Source organism: Dermacentor silvarum, chromosome 4 (genome assembly GCF_013339745.2).
Source record: "Dermacentor silvarum isolate Dsil-2018 chromosome 4, BIME_Dsil_1.4, whole genome shotgun sequence".
In the NCBI taxonomy this organism is placed as follows: domain Eukaryota; kingdom Metazoa; phylum Arthropoda; class Arachnida; order Ixodida; family Ixodidae; genus Dermacentor; species Dermacentor silvarum.
Genome location: NC_051157.2, coordinates 4,716,356 through 4,740,003, shown reverse-complemented (window position 1 = coordinate 4,740,003; position 23,648 = coordinate 4,716,356). Strand labels below are relative to the sequence as shown.

The following is a 23,648-nucleotide window of genomic DNA, read 5'->3' as shown; positions in this document are numbered from 1 at the left end:
GCACTTCTCTGCCAACAACCGCGCTCGTCGCTCGTCCGCACAGTCTCTTATCTCTCCCACGTGCAAGCAAGGAAGCGGGAAGCCAGCGCCGGAAGGAGCGGGGGGGGGGGCACTTCTACGCTGCCAACAACTGCGCTCGTCGTTCGTTCGACCGCACCGTCTCTTATCTCCACACGGCTCTGACCTTTATGCGCCGTGCATTCGCCGCTCAGTTTCCGTTGCAGCGATAGACCGCACGTACCTTCGCCGCTGCGGCGTATACGCTTGCTGCCAGCGTTTTGACAGTCGTTGTCTGCAGTCATTCAGTGTGATCTATTCATGTTTGTTTGTGGGCGCTCACACCACGCTTGTTCATTCAGTTAGTAATAGTCGGGCCACATTTTCCAACGCACGCTACACATGCAATGCTGCCCGGATCGGCAGTGCAGCGCTACAGGTGTGTCCCTTCGCACGCGCTGCCCACGGGAAGCGCTTCTCATCAACACCACCGTTTCACACGCGCCTTCTCGTGGTCATCGAGTCTCTCTTCATGTCGGTCTACTTGCGCCGCAGCACACCTGCTTACTTAATCAGCTGATGTTTACTACAATTCATATTGCTACCAAAGCCGCTCACCTTACTTCGTATGACATTGCTGTGTTGCTATCGCATTCATCGCTTCGCCCTTAGGGCGAAACTGTGACATTTTTTTGCTTGTGCGCGCGCGACACCATGCTTGTTAATTTACTTAGTATGCCTATGTTTACAAGTTTAAATGGCCGATAAAAATACGATCCTTACTTCGTATAGCTATCCACTCAGTTGCTATCGCAATCGATGCCCCGCCTCTCGAGCGAAACAGCGACTTTTTTTCGTTTAAATCATAGTTTTTACATTTTTATCACTCAGAGAACATTCCGTAAGCACTCCGGATTTTTAATTGCAGTGTTTGTTTCACTGAGTGACTTTCTGTTTGGATTTCGTTCCCCTCCTCCCCTTCCCTTACGTAGAGTAGCAGGCCAGATGCTCCATATTCCGGCCGACCTCTCTACTTTTTCACATCAATAAACTACTTCCTTTCGAAAGTCAGGTGCTCGATGTGGTCGCTGAAACACTGAGAAACGGCGCCAGAAAAAGTGGCCAACGGCGTGATGTGAATGGCGTGGTCTATAGAGCTGCATTTCCAAGCATTAAAGCGCCTCTAATTCCGCTTCAGAGGAATATCACACTGCGTTCGCTTATACTGCTTTTTGTAAAGTTTCATGAACCAAAACTATGACGTGAAAAGAAGTCCATTAATGAAATATTTCTTTTTCACTGACGAACTTTCACTGAAACTCACGTTCCACTGTGGTACAAACAATGTTCTGGTGGTGGAAACAAGACCAGAATTGCGCGTTGTCTTACCTTCAGGGCTTCCACGAGTTGCACTTTCTTGGCTAATATCAGCTGGTGCTCAAGCTTGGGGTGAATCATCCGTAGCGTGTGCGCTATACTGTCGTCATTGATGTCTGAAACAAAGCTTTAATCACTGTTCAGCCACGCTCGAAGCCTGCGGACCTGATTAACTTGCCATGTTCTCATGAGCTTGCGGTGAATGCTTGACTCTAATGTCTGTTAGGCGCTAGCATTTTGCTACATTTCGCGCAGTGCACTGTCAGCCGCCGCTAATGTATAGCCTCCCGTGGAGGTGCAACGTTGCAGCTTGCCTTTGTGTTACCATCGATTGTGGACAATAAAAAAATTACACCATCTTCTCGTAGGGGAACCATGAGTAGTATGCGAAGCAGCCATGGGGTCGACTCAAGGTAGTTTTATCAGCTGTATAAACTTGGACATGCAGCAGCACCTACAACGCGCAGAACTGTTGTCGACGCCGTCGGCGTTTTGCCCGCGTTCGCACCGAACGCGCGCGGCGTTGGTGACTGTTGCCGGTGCCTCTGGGGCGCCTACCGCCGCGCCTCTAACCTAAGCTGCTTCGCATTATCGCGCGCGGAGCCGCAGGTGTTGCCATTCGTTGCGCAATCCGGAGAGGAGAGGAGCGCCGGAGAGGAGAGGAGAAATGCCGAGAGGAGAGGAGATGGACAAGGAGAGGAGGGGGAGGAGGATGCGCATGCGCAGTAGGGGTGTGGACGCCGCACGGCGGAGGGAGTGACATAGCCCCGACCATATGATGTTTCGCATCTAATATAGATTTTGTGGAATGAAACGTTACTTCCTCTTTAAAGGCATTGAATTGTCTAGAGAATTCCTGCAGAACTATTATATGCAGTACCTACACAAAATGTTTATTGCCGGCATATATTATCTCTGTATACAACTATATTGACGCACCTACTTGTTTATCTTTTTAATGCGATTTGCATTATTTTCCTACTTGAGGCGCTTGCCATTGACTCCGGAAACGTCGTCCCTCTTGTTGTCGTACCTCCTGCGTCGTTCCGTCAACGTCGTTCCTTCTCCGTCATTCTATCGTAATCACGCTGTCATTCAATCGTGATTTTGCCGCCTTTGTCATGCCGTCGGCGTCAGGCAGTCGCTGTCATGCAGCCGTCGTCATTCCAGCTTTGTAAAACTGTTGTTGTCATCCCATTTTCCTCAAGTCGTCGTTTCAGAATTGTCATTTCATTGGCGTCATTCCGTCATGGCCGACTTGAGCAAGCGAGTGTCACAGAAAAGGGCCCACGTTGGGATCACCTAGCGCAAGACCGGGGATCGCAGGCTGATGACCAGTGTCGCATACAGCCAAAGCAACGAGTCTCAGAATGACCACTGGAAGATTTTAAATAAACACGTGGTGTCGTTGCATTGCTTGAGCGTGCATCACATTACCGTAGACAGTCGTGGTGAAATCAATAATGCCGTAATTTCTCTTATCTATTTTCAGCGGCTAAGAAATGTTGAAAGACGCGCTTGCATGTATTAGAACGTTCTCGATGCTATATGTTCGTCTGTGTTGTCAGCGACCCTTCCGTAATCAGATCGCATGCGCTACGCCAATCCACTCTGGAAGGCACGAGAGCCCCAGCGATGACGGAGGAGTCATGTACAAATAGCCGACGGGCTTCAACTGCACATCTGATTTTCGACGATCACCGACTGTGCCTGCCATGTGCTTTGAGTGTACCTTGCTTTTCTGGGCACAGGTTCGCCCAATAAAGAGTTAATAGCGAGGTTTGCAGCTTAGGGTGCCCCAACAAGCAACCGCTTTGCGATCGCCGTCTGCCCCGCCGGGAAGCTGCTTTAGAATAGGCTTGCGTTAGCGTCACGCGATTGCAGCGCCCTTTGTGCACGCGGAAGGAGAATGAAAACACAATGAGAAAGAAACAAAAGAAAAGAGAGAGAATGAAATTATGCAATCCGCAATATTTTACAGGATGAAAAGGTACACCTGATAGTTTATTAATTATTTCCCATGAGGAGGCGTTGACGCGTTTTTGAGATGTTCGCGGCGACGCTGGGACGACGCGAAGCAGGTTTGGGGCGTTTGGGACACCCACGGAATTTTTGAAATTTAGCGTTAGGGACGTTCGAAAACGCAAACACTAAGATACTGTTATGGTTCGGCGCATGCGCCGTAGCGAGACGCTAATCATTAGGGCCCCCCTAACGTTTGACGCCCCTATTCTAAAACAGCCTATTTCTTGACTAACAGTTTTTCGACGGTCTGGTTCTTCACCGTCACTACAACATGGCTATATGATGACGATGGCATGACGGCACTGGAATAACCGTGAGATGGGGTGATGCCAATTTGGCGTGGCTTCAGACCCCTAACTTGGCTCAGTTGACTTCTGGGTACATTTCGTAGGGCCTTTTGCGTCTGTTTTCTTTCTTTCCTAATGCAACCTTTTTTTACAGAAAAAAGTCTTTATTTGCGAGTTTCTCCAAAGTTTCCATATCGGGTATCTTTGTAACCTCATCTATGGGACTATCCCGGAAACAGTGCAGAATAGAAATGTGCGCCAATCCTGAATATATATTCGGTACCGGTGATACCACCGTGCGGTAACGGCGCTCCCGGTGGTAACACTGGTATCGGTACTAATAGTGCCACCGTGCAGTGCCACCGCATGGTGGCGGTACCGGTCGTGCACTGGCATCATTGGAAAGGGGAGCCTCCTCGCCTTCTGCCATCCTGACGGCTATCCTTTTCCGACACTATTGTTGAGACGCTGCGCCTCTGCGCGAAGACGCACATGCTGACGTTTGAGATGCTGCGGGCCTGTTAAAATAAACTACATGGCTAATTCTCACCACCAACTCGTTCAGGAAGACTTTCATCGTCTTCAACTAGATCACTGTCCAACTTTTTAGATGCGAAGCATCTTATGCTCGGGGCTATGTCACTTCCTTCCTCCCTCCGCCGTGCGGCGTCCACACCCCTACTGCGCATGCGCATCCTCCTCGCCCTCCTCTTCTCTCCTTGTCTCATCTCCTCTCGGCATTCCTCCTCTCCTCTCTGACGCTCCTCTCCTGATTGCGCAACGAATGGCAACACCTGCGGCTCCGCGCGCGATAATGCGAAGCAGCTTAGGTTAGAGGCGCGGCGGTAGGCGCCCCAGAGGCACCGGCAACAGTCACCAACGCCGCGCGCGTTCGGTGCGAACGCGGGCAAAACGCCGACGGCGTCGACAACAGTTCTAAGCGTTGCTGGTGCTGCTGCATGTCCAAGTTTATACAGCTGATAAAACTACCTTGAGTCGACCCCATGGCTGCTTCGCATACTACTCAGGGTTCCCCTATGGGAAGATGGTTTAATTTTTTTTATCTTCGTGTTGTTTCATTCATGGTCCTATTGTTTTTCCACCCGCCGTGGTTGCTCAGTGGCTATGGTGTTGGGCTGCTGAGCACGACGTCGCGGGATCGAATCCCGGCCATGGCGGCTGCATTTCGATGAGGGCGAAATGCGAAAACACCCGTGTATTTAGATTTAGGTGCACGTTAAAGTACCCCAGGTGGTCCAAATTTCCGGAGTCCCCCACTACGGCGTGCCTCATAATCGGATCGTGGTTTTGGCACGTAGAACCCCATAATTTAATTTTTTATTGTTTTCCCGTGAAAAATGCAGCGCGCACCAAACTAATCCATTTGGAGCAACAGGATTTCTTTCTTGATTGAATCAGGATATTTTGAGCGTGCCGCCACGTCAACGTATGTGTGCACTTTTCCAGTCCTGATTGAAATAGCTTCATTTGATCTAAAATTCGCTGCAGAATTTCCCGCAAGAAAGATTTTTTGTTGTAATCGCTTTTCATTCACTTATGTAAAGGGCAACAGAGGAAAATAATTATCCGCAAGAAATTATTTATGACATATCGTGAAAGAAGCACAATCCATGGCAGCCTAACAAACACAACCAACACATGAAGTGTGTCAACGGCACAGAGACAGTTGAATGACGACGGTGCCGTGAGGACGACGGCATGAAGAGAGTCGGATGACGACAATGCAGTGACCACGACGGAATCACGAACACATTCGCCCAGTGTTAGATAGATAGGCCCAAGGCGCCTAAAGTAGGCAAAGAATGCTAATCGCAACGCAGTGATAGGAAATTGTTCGTGAATTGTGCAATGTGGAAGCGTCTCCGTTTTTAAAAGTTCTGTTAGAACATGCAATACAAATCAGCCTACCACATACGATGTCCAATCTGATTTTCTTCCGAGTGGCCTGCTTAGCAAGGAAGTCCTTTAGTATTGATATTGTAGAAACGTTGTCGGATTTGAATATTGCTTCGCCACGTCTGAAAAAAAATAACAACAAAGTTAATGCATCATTATCACTTACCGATGGCTTCATTATTGCGCGCTGCCAAACGCTTAATTAATTTATTCCATACCAAATACCAAAGAGCTCTTTCCTTGCTGATCTGTTTGTTTGAGCCGAGGAACTGATCGATCTGGTCTTAATTTTTTACTCTCCATTCGCCCACAAGGTGGATTTTTATTTTCTTTTAGAACAATCCCAGGACGTATGAATCACCATAGGCTCTCCAAGAAACAAAGAAATGCAACTTGATTAACGCATCAAGTTCTGCTTGAGCCCCACAGTTTTGATCACGGGCTTATTATTATTTATTTTTTTTTTGAGTAAGCGTATTGAAGCTTTCACAAATATTTGGTGCTGTTAATTATCGGTAATTCGCAAGGCATCAGAAAAGAAATGATGAAAGACCGCATGGAGAGCGTTGATGCCAAGGCAACGTTCTTGCTGCTTTATTCAGAATCGATGGATCAGCTTCAGCATGTTTGTCGTGAGAGTGGTGTGGAGTTTACCTCCTCCTAATCGCGCTCTTGGCGACGATTTACTTTTCGATCCGTGAGTACACTTGCTTGTCCCGGTGCTAAAGGTTTTCCTGAATATGAGCCGCAGTGTCTGCATACAGCGGTGAGCATTTACGACAACATCACCCAATTTCAAGGTGATTAAAGCTGTGCGGTTCAGCTGTGCTGCCTACCTGTAAACGCAAGTGAGCAAGGTCCCGAGGAAGGTGGAGACAAAGTGAAGCGTGGCCGAGTCCGTCGGCGGCGGCCTCTCGGCCACCTCCGGAAGGCTCAGCACCAGCCAAGCATGCATCTCTGCCAGGCTGAAAGGGCCGCGAAGCTTCAGCACATTCAGCGGCCTGCGAGGAAGGACGCCTCGTGAGATGCAACCCACTTGAAGTGCTTCGTGCAGTGCGCCGCGCACCCGGGTGGTACACGCATCGGCTGCCTTTCAACATGTAGCGACATTTTTTTTAGCTGTTTTGCCATGTGACTAGCAAATGTTGAATATTTTTGGTACGTTTCTGAAAATTGATTTGAAAAAGTGTGTTCCTGCTGCAGCTTGCCACACTATGAAGATTTTCAGTTTTATCCATGGTAAGCTGAAAAATAATCTGCCGATAAAAATTATTTTAATAATTCACCCCCCTCCCCCGATGCCTCAGCTTAAAAAGAAAAAAAAGACAGTTACTATTTTAACTTATCAGCCTAGAATATCTTTAAGAAGTTACTGAGTTTGCCATGAGTGTTCACGAGTAAAATCAAATAATTGCCAAGCTTAAGTTATCGGAAAGGCGTATATAGGGGTATAATCCATGGTGACTATTGTGTACGCGGCCGAATGTGCTCGAGGATGAAGAAATGTGGAAGTAACATGGATGTCCTCGCCTGATACCACGCCCTCTCCGCTGCCTTCATAACAACTTTGAGCACTTTAGTACTCAAACGTGTAACCTTAGTAAAATACCTTGGGATACATTTTGCCAGCGAACTATCCTGGAACTCTCACCTGAATCATGTTTCTAAAAAAAACATATTATTCATGCATAATATTGCCGCAGGGAGCTCCCTACACGCCAGTTACGAGCATTCTCGCGAGGTACTTTTCCAAGCGCCTCATCGCATCGCCATTAGAAGAGCACCAGCAACGAGACAGCGCGTGTCTCTCGTGCACGCGACTGCGCATGTGTTCGGTCGAGGGACGTGGTTGACCGTCGAACAGGCTCCGGGTAACACTGCTTGTGAATTGTGTGAATGCGTTGTAGTCTCGCAGTAGCATGGCGACAATTCCAAACCAACACATACCCCCATTTAAGCAGATTACACGCAATACACCCCGCACTGTACTCGTACAAATGCCCCCTTTGTAGCGACTACGCTTCCCTATATCACACCACATGGGCATGCACCAAAATACAGGTAGCCCCGCATATACCCAACCCCACACCCGAGCAGTGGGAGGCCGTACGTGCTGACTAGCTCGGACCCTCGTGACCAGCAACAGCTGGTGCGGCGGGCCCGGGAGACAGCAAGAGCCGCAGGAGCCCTGGACTGAGGGCACCTCCCAACACAAGCAGGAAGACGCCTGCTTGTTTTTTTTTCTCTCTCTTAATAAATGTTTTTCCTCCTCCTCCTCGAGTTTCCCGGCACAAGTTCCTCGTTGAATAATTATGGTATGTGAACTGCGCCCTGCCCTACATGGCAATATTTTAAAATGCTTGGTGCTCCAGGATGTTGAATTTCTCCTAGCGAAGGCTGTTGTAATAAAACGCCTTAGGACGAGTCCGTTCAAAATAACTTAAGTTCCAGCCTGCTGTCTAAGCTCAAAGGAACATTACAGAAAACCTCGTTGTTTTACTCTATACGGCAAACGTATGCCTCAATATAACGTTCCTAAAATTTTCAATCCATTACAACCTTGCATTTCTCGCATCAGGACAAAGTCTAAAGCTTAAAAGGTTATTCCAATGTTTGTCAGCTGACGATTCCTATTGCTTTTCGACATGATATGAGCCATTTTATACGGTGTAATAATGCGATAGAGTTAAGGGCCCGGTGTCGCAGAAAATCCGGTGACGGCGTCGGCGCCGTCGCCGGCGTTGGCGTCCTGTGAGCGAAAATTGCCGTAAATATGCTTTACGGCACTAAAGTTCTTCTATCACTAAAGTTGCTCATACCTTGTCTTACAAACTTTACAAATTTATGCCTCTGAATTTTGTGAATGAGAGACCACAAACAAATGACATGAAACAAATACCGATAGTGCATGCCTTTTATGTTAAATCTTCTCAGACTGAAATATTAAAAGTGCGAAACAATAACAGAAGATCGGCCCACGCAAGAGGCCGCGTTTCCGCTAGAAAGCTCGCCGTTCGATAACGTGTAGATGATCACATCCTACTAAATAAACTAGAATACTATGGCTTTCGGAAGCAAGCTGCCGAATTACTCGTAAGTTACTTACGAAAGCGCTTTAAGATATTCGTAATGCGTATTACGCATTACGAATTACATCGTCGCCCTCAAGTGTGCTCCTCAAGTGCGCCCGTCTCCTCCAGAGAGAGCATGTGCGTTCTCCCTGTGCATCACCTAAATGCTCTGCCCAAATACTGCTGATGATACAGTTACAAAAGTAACAGGAGGTGATGTATAGGATGTGGAAAAGAAAGCTAATCTCGATTGAATAACATTGCCAGATTGTTTGGAGAGAATAAAGTAACAGTTAACGTGGAACAAAAACGAAATACATGATAGTTTACAAGCGAAATAAGCCTGTAGATGTATCTTCCGCTCATATAATACTTAATCACAACCCTCTAGAGCACACCTTTTCATTCAAATATCTTGGCTTAGTAATAGACTGCCATCTAGAGTGGAAGTGATGCGCTATGTATAATAGGCTTTCAGTGGGATGTTATTACTCATTACAAGCTCGAAATTACCTTGATAGCAAAACTCTGTGTACTCTATATTTTGTGTTTATGCATAATAATTTATCATTATGCATTGATGCGGCCCAGAGGCTTGGCCTGTCGGTCCCTACGTGGGAGCGACCCGCTTCGTGATGAGTCGCGATCTGCAGGACTCAAAGTTTATTCCATCCAATCATAGGTGTGGACTTACAGAACCTACGTTGACCCGGTACGTAAACTGAAAAAGATGCATAAGAACAATTACTCACTTCGACATGTTTCATCACACATATTTCAGTATACTTACACATAATCACCCTCTCCCCGCGTCCCTGTTCCGGATGTCGTTGCGTTTGACCAGAAATGTGGCCGCGTATAACTTACCAACAATTCGCAACATATATACTGAGCGCCAACTCCAACCTACTGGCGCTAAAGTATGAAACTCTTAAGGAACAGAACTAAAAGAAGCTCATAACTGGATCATCCTAAAGAAACAAAGTTTTCAAATCCGTAGCATTATTTGGCTAGGTGCCTGGGGTCATTTTCAGCTACGTTCCGTTCGTCCTTTCGTTTCGTCTCCTAAAAAACCCGTAGCGCCATCTAGGCTTGAATAGGGAAATTTCTGTGATACACAAACTTCCGTACGCTTACCACCACCTACGTGTGGACGCACGAAGCTCCGACGCAATATTTTGTTAGAGAGCCTCTATATAGGTGCTGACACACATCGGGCCAAAGTTCAAGCTATTGTTTCTCGACACGCAACCCACGCACTGGACATCGGGGCACCTGCGTCGCATCACAGGCAAGAAAAGTATCAATTTAAGCGGGAGGTCATTGCTTGCATTACTTTGATTATTAAAATTCGCTTACTATGCCCAACCCTAAGAAACTGCTCAGTGAATAGGAACGGCGACGTTAGGATGCAGCCCTTACGGAGGCACGGTAAGCGCGGAAAATGCAAGCAACGAGAGAATCGCGTCTGCAACAACAGATATACGTTTCTGAAGAGGACGCGTTGGAGCGCAGGCGAGCACGTCGGCGGGCAAATTACGCAAGGAAAAAAGTACTTAAGAAAAACTGTAATCATTAGGGTTGCCAGATTGGGCTATTAGTAGCCAAATTGGGCTACTTTTTACGCGGCTTGGCGTCGAAAATTCCGAGTTGGCTACATGGCTATATTTGGGCTATTTTTGTATTAAGAACTTCCTGGTCCCGAGGACCACGTCAGCACTGACAAAATTTGGGAACGCCGGTTTATGAAAACCCAAAGCTCATTGCTGATAAAAAGTTATGTAGGCAATCTCGAAGGCTGTGTTTTTAGGCAATGTCGGCACGGACTGCATGGCGTTAAGTCATCGCTGCCGTGTCTTTCCAGACTAAGCTCTCTTTTTGTTTTGGTTTCGGCGCCATCTGCTGCCGCTTCAAGCGTGGTTCAATGAGAAAACCGTTCTCAAAACTAAGCATGGGCTACTTTTGGGTCACAAAACATTTGAGTCTGGCTATCTTTGGGCTACATTTTGAGATCATTTGGCAATTTTTTGTTGGGGTCATCTGGCAACCCTAGTAATCATTCCAAAGAATGCCACGGCGATATGGCAATTCCTCAGAGAGTTTCTGTCCGAATTTTTTATCTTTAATTGTGCCATCATGATATCGTGTTCACGTATGTCCCTTCCCCGTAGTAATACTTAGATATAAGTACATATCTTTATTTCTCTGATTGCAGATTTCTTTATGTGATCTGTCAAAGAAAATTTCGAGGTGATCCAGTTTACCCACATTTTTATTTTATTGTTGAATGTGTTATATCTTGGATTTGTTTGCTTTATTTTTATTCACAAGAAACATGCATAGCGAGCGTTGTACATACCTCCCTTATAATTGACCTCAATTTGCATGGGAAAACCAAAACCTGCGTTCACTATTGTACTTATATAATGGAACGGATTATATAATGGAATGGCTTTTATTCTTGGCCTCTTTCACAGTGTGTGCGTCATATTGTGAAGAACAAATAAAATGAATGACCCATTACTAGCCTTTGGCCACTGGTGCACACTGCATTGTACGGTTTATGTCAAGTGCAACATGTAAATGAATGAATGACACCTGTCCTCCTGATGCACGGAGTGCGCCCGCCGGTGCAGCGAGAGGGGCCGTATCTGGTACTCGCGCAGTCGGCAGCACTTGGGCTGCAACTGCGGAGTGACGTAGGCGCGCAGTACGCCCTGCTGGCCCTCGATGGTGCGAACCTTGACCTCGAGCCTCGATGTGTTCGCCTGGCACCGGAATGTGGCGAGCAGGTAGTTGCCACTCGCCTGCACATGACACCGATCCAATCTCCCTCGCGAAACCGTGCTTGCTCCATAAGACAAGCAAGGGGCGCCGCCGCCAAGAAGCTGAGCGAGATCACGCCATTTCGTATCATCTACGCGGGGATACTGTAGCTTTGCAAGTGGTACCTTGATACGTATCATGTTCAAAACAGGTGACATTTGCTTTTTACACGATGCATCCGTTCAAAAAATCCCAGTTGAAGCGTGTTTATATAGCATGTTCACTTTAAGGCTTATGCTGCGCTGCCGTGAACGTTGACCGCAATTATTTTCATAGCAGGAGTCACTACCATACACTGTAGCTCGCCAGCACGGTTACTTAGATCTACTGAGGGCCATATCACACCATATCATACTGCTTGAGTCTTAAATTGTCGAACGCAAATAGGTTTATTATGGTGCACGAAAGGCTTTTGCGTATACGCTACAAACTAGCATATCTAAGTATCCGTGCAAAGAAAATGAAAGGAAGGTGTTGAAATAGCGTACTAACGCTTTTCATTGGATTAAGCGTTATGAGTTTTGCATGGCTTCCTAGCTGGTATGATAAAATGGAAGAAAACGGGGCAACCTCATGGGATTGAACTCACCACCGCATTTCAAGGAAAATACTTAAAGATGTTGCACCCTACAAGAGCCGGCGATGTCATGACAAGTGCCTATCTCGCCTGTCTGCGTCGCACGCTAATCGAGAGAATTGTACTAGGAGACGCAGGCGACTTCGTACCCAAAAATCTAAACTGTACTCGTCTTTTGCTGCAGGACCCAAGCAGTTTGCCTACTGAGGCTGAACGCGAGCCTCGTGCGTTCCCTCATCTCAACTCTCTAAGGTTGACGATGCTGGCATCGACATATACCTCGTGTTTATGTCGTCTGAGTTTGATGATCTCAATGACTACAAAAGTAAGCAACACTAGAGCGCTACCTTGAAACACCTATTAGAAGCTGCGCGGATGACTACCTCTTCATAGTGGGAACATTTTATAGTTTTATCGCCGAAGCGTTTTCCCTTTCTTATTGAGATAACAATTAAATGGACACTCCAGCCGCATTTCTGTCGTCGCCGTCACGGCGAGGTTCCGTATGAAGTCCAAGGGCGATAAAATCGTCACCGCGTGCCGTATGTGAGAACAAAAGCGTGCGAGGTTGATCCGGCGATCCCGGCTAAATCTCGTGCACGCAAAGGAGGGAAGCGGGAAGGAAGCGTGCCGTTTCAAGTCGCGCGCAACGCTCCGGCCGGAGGGAGGGTGGGGGGCGTTCTACTTCAGGTGGCCGCGCGCACCCGCCGGGGCCGCAAGGCTCCGGAGCGTTCTACGCCGCGCACACCCGCCTGCGTCGCCGTATCTTGAAAGCTATCTGAGGCGGGGACACAGTCCGCCCTGCGGTGTGTTTTCGCGGGTTAGTTCGCATTGATGCGAGCGGCAGCACGAAGGTCAATTCGTTCGCAGCGGATGCCGCGCTTACTCACTCCAACGTTTTGACGGCGAGTTCTCGCGGTCATCGAGTGAGATGAGTTGATGTTTGTTTGTGCGCGCGTGACACCATGTTTGTTAATTTAGTTAGTGTGCCTATGTTTACAAGTTTATACGGCCGAAAAATCTACTATCCTTACTTCGTAGAGACCGTTTCATTGGGCGAGGAGGAAAGGGCACGCGGCGAGCCTTTCCTCCTCTCTGGCTTGTGCGAGCCGGCGCGGCCCTGCTTGAATGTGTAGCTGTCCCTTGCTGCGGTACGATTTGCAGATCTTTCACCTCGTTCTCTGCGTAATTTATATTCTATTCCGTTCCATTTTAATTTACGGGACGGGATGATGTCAGTTCATAGATAGTCATCGGGACACCACTATCGTCGTCGTATTTGGATAGCGCAGAAAAAAACACGGACACGAGAATAAACGAAGACGCGAAGACAAGCGCTTGTCTTCGTTTCTTCTCGTGTCCGTATTTTTTCTGCGCTATGGAAATACCATTCCATGATGACCGATCAACAAGCCCACATCGCCACCCTCGACCACTTTGTGCAGCGGTAACTACAATATGCGGCAATTTCTCTTGGGTGTGCAAACAAGCGACATGAATAATCAGCCGCGGTGTGTGTACGTGTTGGGAGCTATTTTTGCTGTATCTCTTTTCACTCGACGAAGAGAACCGGCGTCTTTGAATTGCCAGCATGAATTGGAAAATATTCTCTCTATCTGATCGCTTGTCGTGGGAACGAAAATATAAAAGTGCATCCTCGCGTATGTCCAACCCAATGCAACCGCGAAACATCAAAGCGCCAAGCGTTATAAAATATTTTCGTCAGCCACCGGCATCGTTCTCACGCATTTCAAGTCTAGTTGACTTGAAATCCCTATGATATGTCTACGCTAGCTTCCCATATGAGGCCGATGGCGTTACTCAACACACCGATAACTGCGGTTGGCAAACGACTATCATACATATAAGCTTTGTGTTTCGGCATTTCTTTTTTGCCCTGTTAAGCAGTAATATCCAAAGGGGATCGCATAAAAAGAACCCGGCGGCTCTTTGTGAGGGCACAATTTCCGTACGATGGACAAGTGCGTCGTTGAGGACGGCACCAACAAAACTGAAAGAAAAAAAAAGAAATGCTCTTATTTTTTTCTTCCACAGGAAAAGACAAACAAACAGACAAGGGCTAACGCCGCCATAATACTTGGAATGGTCATGCAGGATGTTTGGACCATGCGCTATATATCGATAACCCAACATGTACCACTGTTTCGGACGCTCGCGCAGTCCGCGGATGGTTACTCGACAAGTGTATTACACACGGTACGCTATGCTCTTATTACTAAGCAAAACTATTTTATTCCTGGGTAGAGACCTCTTCCGACAAACGAGGTGGTCGCGAAATGAGTTTACAAATAACAATTTTAACGCCTGTCAAAGTAAACAGCACTACTTCCGTAGCATAACAGTATACACACGCTGTTGGGATCATCATACGTTTCGGAACTACTCACTCTGATAAACCACAACTTGGAACTGCGGTGAGAATACTGCAGTAAGGTCACATTAGTAGAACCAATTCTCAGAAATAAAGAGCTGATCGCCGAGACTGACTGTAGGCTCAAACACGCGAGCACACATCGCGCTGGGTGCTCCGTCCACCCCAACGCCGCAGAAACTCCGGCCATGCCGACTTAAATCACTTCAGTACGTCTCACAGAACCGTTTCCCACGTAGAAGACGCCACGTCATTCTAAATAGACTGTGTGACGCGCAAAGAACCCCCAGAAAGTACCGATGAACGTATACCTGGCATAGAAGACGGAGCGCTCGCCCAAGCCAGCATGCCAACTGCCGATAGATGGCGTCACTGCCTACGCAATATGGTAGCGCCCATTAAAAAACGATTTATAGCTGTCCCTCCAATTTGCCAGCGCCATGAATGCTTCGCCTTTCGGGAGAAACTGCGATTTTCTTTTATTGCGATAGCAATTTTATGGACACTTCAACCGGATTTCTGCCGTCGTCGTCGCCGTCGCCGTGAGGTTCCGTATAGATTAGAAGGGCGATAAAATCGTCGCCGCGCGCCGTATGCGCGAGCGAAAGCGCGCGGGGGACGCGCGCTATCACGGAGGGCGAACTCCCCCGCGCGCTATCACGGAGAGCGAACGCACGGCGGAAAGCAAACGCGACCGTCGCGCGAAAGACCGTGGGGGTATGGGAGGGAGGGAGGGAGGGAGGCGGGGCGACGCTGTGCTCCGGCACCAAAGGCGTATCTTGCAACCGGGAGTAAGGGGAACTTGCCACTCAATCTCCCATGCGAAAGCAAGAAAGCGGGAAGGCAGCGCGGGAAGGAGGAGGGGAGGGGAGGCAGCTTCTCCTCTGCCAACAACTTCTCCTCTGCACAACTCCTCTGCACTTTGCCCGGCGGTGGCCGTCGCCCGCACCGTCTCTTATCTCCACACGGCTCTGACCTTTCTATGCGCTGTGCATTCGCCGCTCAGTTTCCGTTGAAGCGATGGACCGCGCGAGCCTTCGCACGCGGCGGCGGCTGCGCTTGCTGCCAGCGTTTTGACAGTCGTTGTCTGCGGTCATTCAGTGTGATCTATTCATGTTTGCTTGTGCGCGCTGACACCACGATTGTTAATTCAGTTAGTAAGAGAATGTGTCCAAGTTTATGCAGCCGATAAAACCACTATCGCTACTCCGAATAGCTCTCTACTAATTTGCTATCGCCATCGATGCTTCGCCTTTCGGGCGAAACTGCGACATTTTTTTCGGATTTTCCGCAGACTTTTGTTGCACAGAGGAAAATACTTCATCGCCTTATATGGCAGACATTCGGCGTGCCCGCTTCACACCGAACGGGACCGTTTTTACCCATTGAATGGAGACTTTCGCTACGTTTTATCTCACCTCGGCAGCAATGCATATTCGGGTGTTATCTTGGCGGTCTCCTTGACATTGGTCCTCAACATTGAGGTATGAAGGCCTAGGGAATGGTCACACGGTGCAAGCTCTTAATGTCGCGGAAACAAAACGATTGCGCCATCTGTCACCGCTACGGCAAAACATGATGAAACACGCCGCGCGGTGACAGATGGAGATGGCGCCACATTTCCCATCGTTTTGGATTGGCGTCTGTTGGCGTTGTTTCAGGCTGTATGCGACAACACATAAGCCTCCTCGCTTTGAATAAACGCTCGGACGCGTTAAGCTTGTTTCACATCGTGCGAATGTGCTTGCGATTTCGAAGGTGCGGTAAATCTGCCCTCGGCCCCTTTGTGTGAGTGATTTTTTTGTGTTCGCAGCGCTGAACTTGCTCGCGAAATCAAACTTGCGACGTGGACGGGCAACCAATAACAACGGCGATCGTAAGCACGTCACGGTTGTCTGCCTACTTATTTTGTGTTATGATAGAGCAACGAGTTGAAACGCAAATATCATTTCAGGCAAACTCTTTCTTTGAAATTGTTAATTTGACTAGGATAATTAGCTAAATAAGGGCATTAAAATTGCTTTAATAACAGGTCGATAACAAAGGGCATGCTCTTTGTGTCATTTCCTTGAGATATATCACTTTTTTGAAATCTTTGTTAAGGTCCTTGAAGCTACCTGTGCCATCAAACATTTCCCGCTCTGAGGCGACAGTATTGTGCCGCCTCTGGCTCGGGATGGCATTTACAAAGGCCTGCTCGTTCCACATTGGAATGGGGGACACGTTCATGTGCGACTCTTGTGGAACCAGAGGAACAATTGAACATGTCTTATGTCTCTGTCCCCAGTTCGACGTCGAGCGTGAAGCTCTCCGGACAGCATTGAACCTGCTGGACTCTCGACCATTTTCGGAAATGCAGGGTAGTGCAGGGTAGCAAAACGGACGTGCGTCTGGTTGACCTCCCTGCCTTTCCTCTCTTCTATTTCTCTCTCTCTTGTTAAGGTTACGCGAAACAGCCAGTTTAGCTGTTCTACACATATGTGCCGGTGACTGCTTATTTTTTCTACCGAATTACGCAATAAAACTTGAACGTTGCCAAAAATCCTCAATGCAACAAATGCAGGACTTGAAGCGCATAATTGCTTTACTCCAGGGGCTTTGGCACGTATGCTCGCGGTCAGTTACTCCTGGTGAAATCAAGGCCGATACAGGACAAAAGTACAGTCGCACGGATCACGTGGGTTTCTCCGTGCCTTTCCGGGAAGCGCTTTGCTACAAGCGGCGGCTACAGTGGCTAGATGCTCTATTCTCGACACGCATGGCGGCTGCACGGCCGCCATGTTGACTCTCTCATTGGCTGTCGAGAGGTCACGTCTTTTAAAATTTGTGCCACGGGAGCTTTGCAAAATGCAATTTTGCGTTTTCACCAGAATGACGAAACGTGACGTGGAGCTGCAAATTTTATCGACTAATACCTTCTTGTGGTCCTTGGAACCAATATTGCGTCTTTAGCGCTTTAAAAAGAAAGTGGATGGTAGCGTGCAGAAGCCGGTGCATTTCATCTGGATTTTCGCGAATATGTGGTGGCGTGCCACGATAGCCGACATGTGAGCATGTTGATTGGCTGAAGAAATATCCCGTGAGGAGCGTCACAGGAAGGCATGTTTAGTAAACGTCAATTTGACGTTGCGTGACGTTGCGCTGGGCCGCCATTGCAGAGACTTTCCGCCATAATTTGTGGTGCGACGAGCCGCGCGAATTATGGTAATGAGCGGCCATATGCATTGGCAGTCGAGAGGCATGCGCATCGCCGTATTTCCCTGTCATTTGGGGCCATGAAAATCTTTTGTTCACAACGAGTGCTCATAGCATTTGCATCGCTCTCGGGTTGTGTTGGCATTTGTGCTTTGAACCATCATATTTATTAAAAACACGTTTATTTGAAATAATATTGGCTAAACTAGCAAACTTTCTGCGACGTTTTTGCAATTTTCACTACTGCGTTTGTATCATAATCAATATTTATGACTTTTCGCGTCATCAAAGGCTATGACCACGGCGACTTTTTAATTTATAAAAGAAATGTATGCAAGGCGACGCCTTGACCTACATGCCTCTCGCGGTGCGAGTAAGCAGCGAAGTGAACAAGAGATGGCAGTGCCGGCGCTTGCGTCGCGCGAGCGGATACCTGTGGCGCGCGCAACGCTATCGATGATATTCGGCCGCTTCTCAGCCAGAGAGTCGGGCTGAGTCACTTGCATTTCATGAGATAGCGATAACGCAGCCTAGAGCGCGCGCTTATCATCAGTGGTAGGTCGCTTATGTTATCTCAAGGTAGAAAGCAAGCGCGTGGGCGCCACTATACGGTGACTCATTCCGTTTCCCGAGGACACGCATCCTAGCTAATGAAGCAGACGACAGTTTGTGCGCATGCAGACGACGGAAATGAGAAACGATTTTGATGGAATAATCGTAAGCTTTGAGCTAGCTGCTTTATTTTTACTGGAGAGGAAAACTGTTTTGCTTTATCAAGAATGCTAGGTTCCATGCCTACATTACAGTTTCTTAGGCGAAACGTCAAATTTGCGTCACGTTACGCAAGCAAATCGGGGCCATCAGCGCCATTTTGTAAGCGTCGCGTCTACGTCACGTCTCGAAGAAAATGGCGGAATGTCCAGAATAGAAGCTCAGAATAGGCGAAGTGTGGTTGCCGCCCGGCGACTCCTATGGCAACCGCCGTCGCAGCCTTATGATGCATCCGCCGGGAGGCGCTCGCGCTCGTTTAAACGTCGAGCTGAGCGCCCGATCCGAATAGGTGACCCGTGATCAGGGGATTGTGGGGCGCGCCGTCTTCTAGCAGCTTCCGGTTCGACGGGCGACGCGGCGGCATCGGCGGCATGCCCGGCGCACGTGTTTTATTGCGATAGCAATTATATGGACACTTCAACCGGATTTCTGCCGTCGTCGTCGCCGTCGCCGTGAGGTTCCGTATAGATAAAATCTTCGCCGCGCACCGTATGCCCCAGAGGCAGCATGCGGGGACGCGCGCTATCACGGAGAGCGAACGCACTCAATCTCCCACGCGCAAGCAAGGAAGCGGAAAGCCAGCGCCGGAGGGAGCAGGGGGGGGGGGGGGGGCACTTCTCTGCCAACAACCGCGCTCATCGCTCGTCCGCACAGTCTCTTATCTCTCCCACGCGCAAGCAAGGAAGCGGGAAGCCAGCGCCGGAAGGAGCGGGGGGGGGGGGGGGGGCGCACTTCTACGCTGCCAACAACCGCGCTCGTCGTTCGTTCGACCGCACCGTCTCTTATCTCCACACGGCTCTGACCTTTATGCGCCGTGCATTCGCCGCTCAGTTTCCGTTGAAGCGATAGACCGCACGTACCTTCGCCCGCTGCTGCGGCGTATATATGCATTTGCTGCCAGCGTTTTGACAGTCGTTGTCTGCAGTCATTCAGTGTGATCTATTCATGCTTGTTTGTGCGCGTTCACACCACGCTTGTTCAATCAGTTAGTAATAGTCGGGCCACATTTTCCAACGCACGCTACGCATGCAATGCTGTCCGGATCGGCAGTGCAGAGCTACAGGTGTGTCCCTTCGCACGCGCTGCCCACGGGAAGCGCTTCTCATCAACACCACCGTTTCACACGCGCCTTCTCGTGGTCATCGAGTCTCTCTTCATGTCGGTCTACTTACGCCGCAGCACACCTGCTTACTTAATCAGCTCATGTTTACTACAATTCATATTGCTACCAAAGCCGCTCACCTTACTTTGTATGACATTGCTGTGTTGCTATCGCATTCATCGCTTCGCCATTAGGGCGAAACTGTGACATTTTTTCTACGCGGTTTCAACTGTCAGTCGTGCGAAGCTTTCCGTCCGCTTTGTCGACCATAAATGTCGTACCACTCACGCAGCTGATTCGTAAGTTTCAGTTCACTCGACGATGACGAGCCAAGAAACGCAAGGATACGCTTTTATTCATATACGAACTCTGGTTTTCGTTTCAGCGGCCTTTTTTGTTTCTGCCAGGTTTAGCTCTACGACATTTGCCGTTGCTTGGACGCACGGTCATTGAGTGCTCTGCCTGCGGGTCAGTCAGACAGGGGAAAAAGTTATCGTTATCCGATAATTTATCAAGCGTATACAAGCATTACTTAGAAAACCAGGTGCTGAGGCGATGGCTACAGCGGTGCACGCTGCTCCGTGATCGTAGCTAAATACCGATATCGTCGGTATAACGGCGCTGCTAGCGCTGAAAATGATAACTTTGCGCGCTGGCAACGCCATTTCTCGGTCGAAACTCTAGGTTCATTTGAAATGGTACGTAGTTAGACGTTCTCGCTTTCTTGTCAACAATGGCCGTATCGCCGTTATATTACGGCTGCGCACTATCTCTATCTGTGCTGAAGGAGCTAAGGTGGGCTAGTTGGTTACGAGTATTATGTATGTATCTCGCTGTGTCTCGCTTAAATTCGCACCGTAAAACCTCGTTTCATAATACCTCCATATGTGCATGCGAGTACTGAAATACTTCTGGTCGCCTGAGTCAATGTTAGAGAAAGAAATATCTTCGGCAATCATTCCGTGTATGCCCTTACACAGCTAATCGCCGCCTGATAAGTGGCACTGTATACGTTCATTTTCTTTTTGTTCACGGATGGTCTCTACCTTGTTACAGTTTTAAAAGTGGCAGCCATTCCTCTGATGCTTGTGCACAGCTGACTCAGCAAAGGTTGCTGCAAGGCAGTAGTTACTTGCGTTCACCTTTAACGCTTAAATTTGTGCAGCCAACGGCTGAACAGCCGACGATGGTTTTGCTAGGCACCTGCAACCGGGTAATCTTCGAGCGGGACAAAGCCGGACTGCAAGTGCAAGTGGCTCCGTCAGCTAAGGCGTTGCGCTGCTGAGCACGAGCTCGCGGGATCGAATCCCGGCCGCGGCGGCCGCATCTCGATGGAGGCGAAATGCGAAAACGGCCGTATGCTTGCGTTGTAGTGCATGTTAAAGAACCCCAGGTGGTCAAAATTAATCCGGAGCCCTCCACTACGGCGTGTCTTATAATAAGAACTGGTTTTGGCACATAAAACCTCAGAAAGAACAACGGACTGCAAGCGCATCAATAGACTTCAAGGGCGAAGCGGTGGCGGCGGCTGCGCTAACTCGAACCGGAAACAGCTAGCAGACGTCGCATCCCAGAATTCCTCGCTATTTTGCGGGTCACCTATTGGTCCGCGAGTTTCACCCGCTTTTTGTTGGAAATTCTTCTGGGAAGTTATGTTTCGTACGGTGCTGACAAGTGCTCAGGGATGAGCCGCCGTCAAAGTCACTGTTTTGCGCCCGGCTGCACGACTGGTTACAAATCGTGCAAAAGGAAGCCGCTCCTCAGGGTACCGAAAGACGAGGAGACGTACTGCAAGTGGCAGCGCAACATACCTCGAGCCGACAAGCCACTCGAACGAAATGCCGCTGTGTGCGAACTGCATTTCGATCCGCAGTTTGTGTCGCGTCAATTTGAACACATCATCAATGGTGAGCTGGTGCGCTTGGAAAGGAGCAAGCCATTTCTCCAGCTAGATACGATACCGACGATATTTCCGAACGTTCCCACGTACCTCTATAAGTCAGTGCCCAAGAAAAGGAATCCGAAAAGAAGGTTGGACCCACAGTTTACGCCTCCGCAGAAAAAATCGCGAATCGACGTGGCCTCACCCGACACATCGGATGAAGCACTCACGCTTGCCGCCAACTCTGTGGATTACGAGAATGTGATCTTGCCGTCCAATAAGTGGGGTAAGCACGTTTTTTCAGAAAATTTGTCGCATATAGCGTCTGCCTACCGGGGCCAAACATGAGCTTGCTTCATGCCCAAAAGCTCGTGCTGTTTCGCGGCGGGGACAGCATGATCGAACACCAAGTGTCTGTACGTGGTGTCGAGCTCTCACTTGATTCGATCCCTCCTGTTGACAGCATGCAGCTCTGTTCTGGCGCAGCGCGCTCAGTACGTGAGTTCCCTTTTGCGCGCAGGTCCTACATGACGAGGCGGAATGAAAGCCTCTACCACCCGAAGTGCAAGGTTGTTGTAAGTGGCCCTGAGAAGTGCTGCATCGCCTGCATGTACCTCAGAAGGCTACTGCTCAACCAGAGGTGTCGTGCTAGGCAGCTAAAGCGTAAGGAAAATTACGCCAGCACGCTAAGGGCAAGGACCGATGCTACGGTGTGCCGCCTAATAAGAGCCAAAGCGAAAAGCTTGGACGAGGCTCTCACGCAGCAAGAAACAGGCACATCAAGCGATTGAAGAAAGTGCACTGAAGAAGAAGATCGACAAGCTCCCCCCTAAACAGAAGGCAGCAATAATGCAGTACTTTGAAGCTTCAAGCCGCAAGTCACCGAAAGGGATGCGGTACAACCCCCAGTGGCTCTTAGAGCGCATTATTATGCACATGAATAGCAGGTGCGGAGGGAAAAGATCCTTGCCGTTCCTAGACGCACTTGTCTCAAAAAGTACATGAGGCAGTACGAAAGCACGTTTGGGTTTAATGCTACTGTCCTCTCTGGCATAGCACAGAAGACCCAGAACATGTCTTAGCTTGAACGTCATGGTGGCACAATAATATATGAGATAAAGTTGGCTGAAAACTTCGCTGTCGCAGGTGGCACAGGCAAGATCTCGGACGGTTCACACCTCTGAGGCTGGCTGACAAGTCTGTTACCTGTGACCATGGCCTGGTGATTATGTTCCAGCCACTTTCAGGACCATTGCACCAAATTCCTTGTGTATTTGCCTCGAGAGTCAATGTTAAAGCACCCTTGCTTTCAAAGATGGTCTTGGAAGCTGTGCTGCTAGCAGACAATTCCGGACTAAGTGTTGATTGCATTACCTGTGATGGGGCCACCTGGAATCGTAAAATGTGGCGGAAGTTCGGCATTTTCGGCATTTTCGGCAACAGCAAAAGTTATCAGGCCATCGGCACCTCATCCATGTGGATATGGCAGGCGTCTTTTTATTTTTATCAGACTTTCCACACATGGTGAAGTGTGTTCGTAACGGCTTCATTGGTGGAGGGTACAAGACACCAGAGGGGCATGTGGATGGTAAGCCCATCAAAATAGCTCACGAGCACGACAAATGTGCGATTACACTCAAAGTAATGCCCAAGATAACCACGGTTCATAGTAGTCTTAACAACTTTGAGAAAATGAAAGAGAACTTGGTCTTTCATCTATTTAGTCTATATGTTTTGCGTGGCCTATTTTTTACAAGGAGCAAATCGCAAAATCTTGTTATCATGGTGATCAAACACGAAAGTTTGTTAGTTTCGTGCGGAAGCTTATCATAGTGATGACGTCAAGAGTGCCGTCAGGTGCACTCAAATCTTCCTCCAAAGAAGAGGAGCTATTGGAAGGCACTCTTGACTACATTAACAAATGGGAAGCAGCCACTGGACCCTCAAACAGATGTTTCCTGTCACCTGGCACGGCAGAGGGGCTTAGAGTGACTTTGAAAGCTACACTGGATCTGCTAACCTATCTGTCAGAGAAGGCTACTTACAAGTACCTCTTAACGTCACGACTAAACCAAGATGCCATTGAAAAGCTGTTTGGCGTGATTTGCCAATTTTGTGGCTGCACTGCCCAACCGACTTCTGTACAGTTTCTGACAGCAGTAAACTGCCTCAGCTTTCATAATTTGGTTAAAGCTCCAGACACTGGAAATTGCGCAGGTCGAACGCTCA

At 48.6% G+C, this 23,648-nt stretch overlaps 1 protein-coding gene across 1 annotated transcript in view; it reads right to left on the bottom strand.

Annotated features, from left to right (window-relative positions):
- LOC119449347 (Bardet-Biedl syndrome 7 protein homolog) overlaps window positions 1-23,648 on the bottom strand; it is a 153,975-nt gene that overhangs the window by 17,084 nt on the left and 113,243 nt on the right. Inside the window, exons 14-17 of the mRNA XM_037712511.2 lie at window positions 11,273-11,481; window positions 6,440-6,604; window positions 5,616-5,725; window positions 1,387-1,490 (exon numbers count right to left, since the gene is read on the bottom strand). Of these exons, the coding sequence (XP_037568439.1) occupies window positions 1,387-1,490; window positions 5,616-5,725; window positions 6,440-6,604; window positions 11,273-11,481 (588 nt within the window). The remainder of the gene's footprint in view (window positions 1-1,386; window positions 1,491-5,615; window positions 5,726-6,439; window positions 6,605-11,272; window positions 11,482-23,648) is intronic.